Consider the following 6,674-nt stretch of genomic DNA (forward strand, 5'->3'; position numbering starts at 1 on the left):
GCAGTTGATGGCAGCTCCCTACAGAGTGGAGGCAGAGCAGATGGGTACCATCTACATGCATGTACCTCCAGTTATCCATCAGATTAGCTCAGCGGTGGTTCATAGTGCCTGTCCCCTCGTTCACTAGCAGAAGTGCTAGATCTCTATTTGGCGTAGCCAAAATAGACAGCCTAGAGGCTTGGATCCTGGTTCGAGTTCCCTGGGGCTAGCAAAGGTACAGATTAGCATGGGTGCCGTCCTCAGAATGGGGTAAAGCATCAACTGAAGAAGGCCTGTGAGCCAGGGGACAGAGCGTGGGCCTGGAGACTGCCTTCTGTTCTTGCTGGCTGCGTTGTATTGATTAGGAGGCGATGCTGAGGGGTGCTGGAAGTGAGATGGGTGGTAATAATTCGCACTCTCAGGGAGCTCCTAGCAAAACTATGAAGAACCTAGAGGTGGAGGTGGCTAGAGGAGGCTTTTGCAAGAAGATGCAGCAGCATGTCGAAGATTCTAGAAGAGAGAAAGCTTCGGACACCAGATGAGGCTAGGAGGCTAAAGTCTTATTCCTCATCTTAGAATGGTGGCTCGAGGCCAGAGGGTGTTCAGTGTGAGTGAGCCTTAAAGAGCACGAGTGGGCTGATCTGAAAGATCCCAGGAGTTCTCAAAGCTGTGTGCTCAGCCAGATGCAGTGTGGCCTATTCATGTACTCATTTGTGAAATAAACGTAACTGAGGACACCTTTGATTCTTACACTCTGTTCTAGCTATTATGGCTGCTTAAGTCCATAAGACGGCCCCTCTGTCTTAGTCAATTTCATCTTGACACAGCCTAGGGTTCGTCTGAGGGGATTGCCCAGAATGGATCAGCCAATCAGAGAGATTGTCTAGATTGATGATGAGTGTGGGAGGGCCCAGTACATTGGTCCTGCCTGGGTAGTGTAAGGCCAACGTGGGCTCTTCCAAACCAGTCAGAGGGGCTGTCTTATAGACAGCATACCTCCGTTATTTCCATAATTTCTACACTAGCTCTTGCTTGATTTCCTGCCCTGACATCCCTCAGTGGTGGTGTATGACTGGGAACTATAAGCTGTAAGAGACCCTTTCTTCCCAGAGTTGCTTTTGGTTGTCACGGCAACAGAAACCAAACAAGAACACTGTTTGCAGTAGGTGACATTTCAGAGGAGTTGGTGAGGCAGTCATTAGATAAGCTGGTTCAGTGTGGTTGGGTATGGGTGTGGATTGTTAAGGGAGCAGACAGCATAGGACAGCCCACTATGAGGTAAGAATGGTGAGATTGTTAGACTAAGCTTGGCCCTGCCGGGTACCCTCGGGAACCCCAGAGGTGGGTGCTTAGAAAGATCCCTTTGGCCTCTCTGTTGAAAATCCAGCAGCAGTAATCTTTGAGGACTTCCTACTCTGTTAGATGCCCTGAAGTATTAACAGAATTTAATATCCACAGAAACCCTGAAGCTTGTGTGATGGTTAATCTTGACTGTGGCAGTAAAGTACAACTTCTTGAGTGTCTGCAGGTGTTCCAAGAATGAGACCCTGACCCTGTCAGTGAATCCTTTCACAGGTTCATCACCTCCTTAGGTAGGAGGTAGGACGTAGCTCGAGGAAGGCAGTTTGTGGAACTGTTCTTGGAGGCTGTGTCTAAAAGCTCCTTTCTCGGCTCCTTGCCCACGCCTGTTCCACCACCCCTACTCCCACCCCTTTGAGGGACCCAGCTGACACTTTCAGAACATTAAAATGAAGAATTCTTTTCTTTGGTTGTCCTGTTGGGTTTGTGGTTCCCAGTCCTGCAAAAGTAATAAAGGTCATGTGTATTGGTTTTTCTATCACTACTGTGGGGCAGACACATTCATGGGACACTGAGGGGGATGTTGATGAGCTGGGACTTTGTCCTAACGCAGCGGGAGGAAGAGTGACAAGAACATGTCATAGCGGATCAATCCAGAGCTCAACAAAGAACCTGAATGCTCAGAGGAACCTTAGGGAGTCTTCAAGTCCAGTGTTCACAGGTTTGGATAGACACACGTTGTGGTGTGTGTATATGTGCATGGGCTAGAAGTGGACAGAGGTAGGAGGCAGCCTTTCCTTGATCTCTCCCTTTAAATTTGACACTGGGCCTCCCTCACACTAGCTCTGAAGCTCCATGTTTGAGCTAGGCTTGGCCTTTGGACTCCAGGGATCCAGACCACAGGTATGTGGGTGCTCTTGAGGTTCTCCTACTTGGGCCACACATACTTTACTGGCTGACTTACCTCCCCAACCCTGTCTTTCTTCTCAAAGGAAAACATATCCCAGCGGTATGGCTTAGGTGTGCTAAGAGTTCCTCATATAAGCAGTAACCAAAAGAAGGTGACATACTGCGTCTCAGTAAAACTAAAATCAGTGTAATTCTAGCTGGGAGATTAGTTTGGGGTTGTTTGCATTCGTGAAATTAAATCTTTGTCCTTGGCAAAGAACTGTTAGGTGAAATTTCCGTTTACTTTCTTTCGAGCAACAACCTAGCTAATCCAAATTTAGGTTCACGCTCTTGGAGAGAGTAGGGTCCTTCCCCTGTGTACTTCCGATTCCCTTCTCTGGAATGGACTCTAATGTACTTACTGGTGAGAGCTAGTGCGATCAAGTGACCCATAGTGTGTGGATGAGTAAAGGCCGGGGCAGAGTGAGTGCTCAGTGGACAGAGGTTGATATTATAATTAACATTGGATTTGTGTCTGGAAAAGTCTATAACATTTATGGAATGTGGAGAGGAAAGGATAAAAGTGGAGAGACGTTAATAGGCCTTGTATACAAAAGGTAGGAAGAACCCAATTTAAAACTCAAAAGTGTTTCTTCCAAATTCCAGCTTAGCAGCAACAATTAAAAATTTAAAAGCATTGAGGGGATAGAGAGATGCCTAGGCGGTTAGGAGCACTGGCTGCCCTTACAGAGGACCTGAGTCTTGTTCCCAGCACCACATGGCAGCTCACAGCAATCTGAAACTCCAGTTCCAAGGAATCATATTCTCTTCTGGGCACTGGGCACCAGTCACAAATGCAGTTCACTGGCACATGCAGACGAAACACCCACACACATAAAATAAAAATCTTCAAAAAACCAAGTGTTGCCAGGCGGTGGTGGCACACGCCTTTAATCCTGAGGCCAGCCTGGTCTACAGAGTGAGTTCCAGGACAGCCAGGACTATACAGAGAAACCCTGTCTTGAAAAAACAAAAAACAAAAAAACCAAGTGTTTGGGTACCTTCCTTAAATTGATATTTATGTGTTCGTTAAAACAAAAGTGATTTTATATTTTAAAATTAAGCAGGATGCAAGAGAGATGGCTAAATGGGTAAGTACTTACTGAGTGCTTGGCTCAAGTTCAAATTACCAGAACTAATATAAGAAGTAAGATCACATGATTACCTGAACTTTAGCTCTGTTGTGGGGCAGAATAAGGAGATTCATAGGAATTGCTGGGTACTGGCCTAGCTCTAGACTTAATGAAATACTTTGTCTCGATTATGATAGACCAAGGATTAGGGGACATTGAAGGAAAGCCCCCAGTCAATGGGTTTGCTGTGAGTCTGTCTCCTAGGATTGTCAAGAGTGACCCCCATGTCTCGCCAATGACTTCCTGAGCATAAGTTCAACAGGGGCAACATGAGTGGATGTTCCAGAGTGGATGGGGGAGAGATCAGAGCCTCAGCCCTACACAAAGAACTACAGGCAGCCGATGTGGTGGAGTGTAGTTCCTGGGGGGGTGTGGGGGGGCGGAGAGCACACTAACTGGTTATCCAGTACCAAATATTCACCCCTGAAAGACACATATACACACAAGTAACGTTACACAGACTGAGCAGGTTTATTTAGGAGATTATATGTATATAAACATATGCATATGATGATATGTGAAAAGGGCTATGAATTTGAAAGGAAGCAAGGAGGGCTTGTCGAGAAAGGGAAGGGGTAATGGTGTAATTCTCTAAAAAACAAAAACAAATAATAGATGATGATGGGAATGAAAAGAATGAGACACCTACCTACACAGCTTTCAAGAATGTGCAGCCAGCCGGGCAGTGGTGGCACACACCTTTAATCCCAGCACTTGGGAGGCAGAGGCAGGCAGATTTCTGAGTTCCAGGCCAGCCTGGTCTACAGAGTGAGTTCCAGGACAGCCAGGGCTGTACAGAGAAACCCTGTTTCGAAAGACAAAACAAAAAAAGAATGTGTAGCTTTCAAGAGCATGTGGGGGCACACATGCCACAGAATACATTGAACCACCCCCCCATACACACACACCCCAAAGAAAAAGTAGGAAGGACAAGAGTTGGGTGTGATTGCTTATGTCCGTGACCCCACCACTTGGCAGAAGGATCACTGTGAGCCACATAGTGAGTTTAGGCTAGCCTGTGCTCTGTAGTAAGCCCCATGTCAGAAAGTAAAACAAATAGAAAAACCACGAGTCTGCTGTGTTTCCTGTCCTAGCACCATTAAAGGGAAAGGTAGATGTGGAGCCATGTGTAGGTGAGATCTCATTTGAATATTTTACCTCTTGGAAAATGACTGGAGCAGTCCATACTGACAGCCCTTTTCATGAAGGCCATAGAAAAGTCCAACTGGGAAGATTCCAGAGTGAACCAGTGGCCATGGCACCTTGATGGTATCCCCACAGTTCTAGCCTTCTAGGAGCTGGCTGTTTCGTGTACTATGGCATGTTGGACAGAGCTCCACTTCTGGAACCCCTGAGCCCTGCTCCCCACTTGCATCAGGTGTCTCTTCAGTGCTGGGTTAGAGACCTGAGCTGGGAAGTGGTGCAGTTCGAGGTTATGCTGAACTTGCCACTCTGCCCACAAGCACTTGGAGCACACTGGCTTCCCTGGCTTGTGCTTGGACTCCACAGAGGAACTCCAGTGCTGACTTGTCCTGTATTCCCTACGTTAGGCCAAGTGTAAGAACATGGAGCATGTACTTCGAGAGAAAGCAAAAGCCTTCTGGGCCCTCAGGCGCACCTATGAGGCCATCGCTAAGCACAACGAGGTGAGTGTGCTTTGTTTAAATATTTAATCTCCATGGAGCTTTCTACCCCACCTTTGGTTATTCAGTTCCTAGATAAATGCCAACTTCTATATTTATAATAAGCCTTAATTAGCACTAAAGCTGGGTACATAACTATCCTAGCTATGAGAATTTACTTCCCATCAATAACCCTGAGTTTAACGTGTTGTGTTCCATCGAGGCAGCTCTTAGCTCCAATTGGCCAGCCTTCTTGGCCATGTTTTCATGATTCTACTCTAGGTCTGTCTTCTGTCTCTCCTTTTTCGTGGTCTCTTCCTCTGACACTAAGCTCAGGAACCAAAAAGACCTGCCCAGCTACAGGCTGTTGGCATCTTCATTCACCAATCAGGGATAACTTGGGGGAAAAGGTTACATAGAGTCTAGGTATGAATTATCTTGGCCCTGGAGCCAACCAGGCCTTAGGGGCCAGTATTTAACATTACAATACATAGCAAAGGACCAAGCCTCCACAGGGCTGGGCCAGGTGGGAAGTGTGGGACATTGGCCCACCCACCTCTGTCACACCTGCAGCATTGAGTTGCTTTGCTGAAAGCGGCCCCCAGCTGGGCCATCCCAAACCCATACTCTGACCTTGCTGGCTTCTCCCTGCTCTGGTGCAGGTGCAGACGACTTGGCTGGAAGGCCGCATCCGGGATGAGTTTGACAAGCTCCGAGATTTCCTGAGGGTGGAGGAACAGGCCACCTTGGATGCCATGAAGGAAGAGAGCAGAAAGAAGCACCTGCAGGCTGAGGAGAAGATGAAGCAGCTGGCAGAGCAGACCGAGGCGCTGGCCCGTGAGATTGAGCGTCTGCAGATGGAGATGAAGGAAGATGACATGACCTTCCTCATGGTAAGAGGCTCATCATCTGACCCGAGGGTGGGATCAGGGTCAGGGGCCCTGGTCGACGGCCTTTCTGTGGATGGCGGAGGACCTTATTGGCATGCCTTGTGGCAGAGCAAGGCTTGGCGGTTGAGAATATCCTCCTACCTCCACTTCCACCCTTTACTGTTGCTGCCTACTTGTTCATTGCTTGGTTGTCTCTACCTGTAATGAAATAGTAAAATTGTGTGCTACTTTAAGCTTTAACATTTGTATTACATTTTTATTTATTTACTGTAGATGAGTGTCTAAGGGTTCATTTACTATGAAGAGACACCATAACCACAGCGACTCTTATAAATATCTAGTTGGGGCTGGCTTACAGTTAAGAAGTTTAGTCCATTATCATCATGGTGGGAAGCATGGCAGCACACAAGCAGATATGGTGATGGAGAGGTAGTGGAGAGTTCTACATCTCTATCAGCAGGCAGCAGGAAGAGAGAGGAAGCCACTGGGTCTGGCTTGAGCTTCTGAAATCTAAAAGCCCATTCCCTGTGACACACTTCCTCCAACAAGGCCACGCCTCCAATAATGCCCCTCTCTATGGACCTTTGGGGGCCATTTCAAACCGCCACTATGGCTACACATTGCAAAGTGCCTGTATGGAAGCCAGTCAGTTTTCTTTTACTATGTGGGTCCCAGGGACCAAACTGAGGTTACTAGGCTTGACAGCAAGCACCGTAACCTGCTGAGCTATTTAGCTGGCCCTGTTTTCTTGTTTGTTGCTTTGTTGCTTGTTTTCTCCTTTGTCTCCTTTTCCTCTTCCCTCC

The 6,674-nt window shown here is 47.3% G+C and overlaps 1 protein-coding gene across 1 annotated transcript in view; it reads left to right on the forward strand.

The window, feature by feature from the left end:
* Positions 1-6,674, forward strand: part of Trim35 (tripartite motif containing 35) — a 15,780-nt gene that overhangs the window by 1,478 nt on the left and 7,628 nt on the right. Inside the window, exons 2-3 of the mRNA XM_031361641.1 lie at positions 4,910-5,005; positions 5,644-5,874. Of these exons, the coding sequence (XP_031217501.1) occupies positions 4,910-5,005; positions 5,644-5,874 (327 nt within the window). The remainder of the gene's footprint in view (positions 1-4,909; positions 5,006-5,643; positions 5,875-6,674) is intronic.

The sequence above is a fragment of the Mastomys coucha genome, unplaced genomic scaffold (genome assembly GCF_008632895.1).
Source record: "Mastomys coucha isolate ucsf_1 unplaced genomic scaffold, UCSF_Mcou_1 pScaffold9, whole genome shotgun sequence".
NCBI classification, from domain to species: Eukaryota; Metazoa; Chordata; class Mammalia; order Rodentia; family Muridae; genus Mastomys; species Mastomys coucha.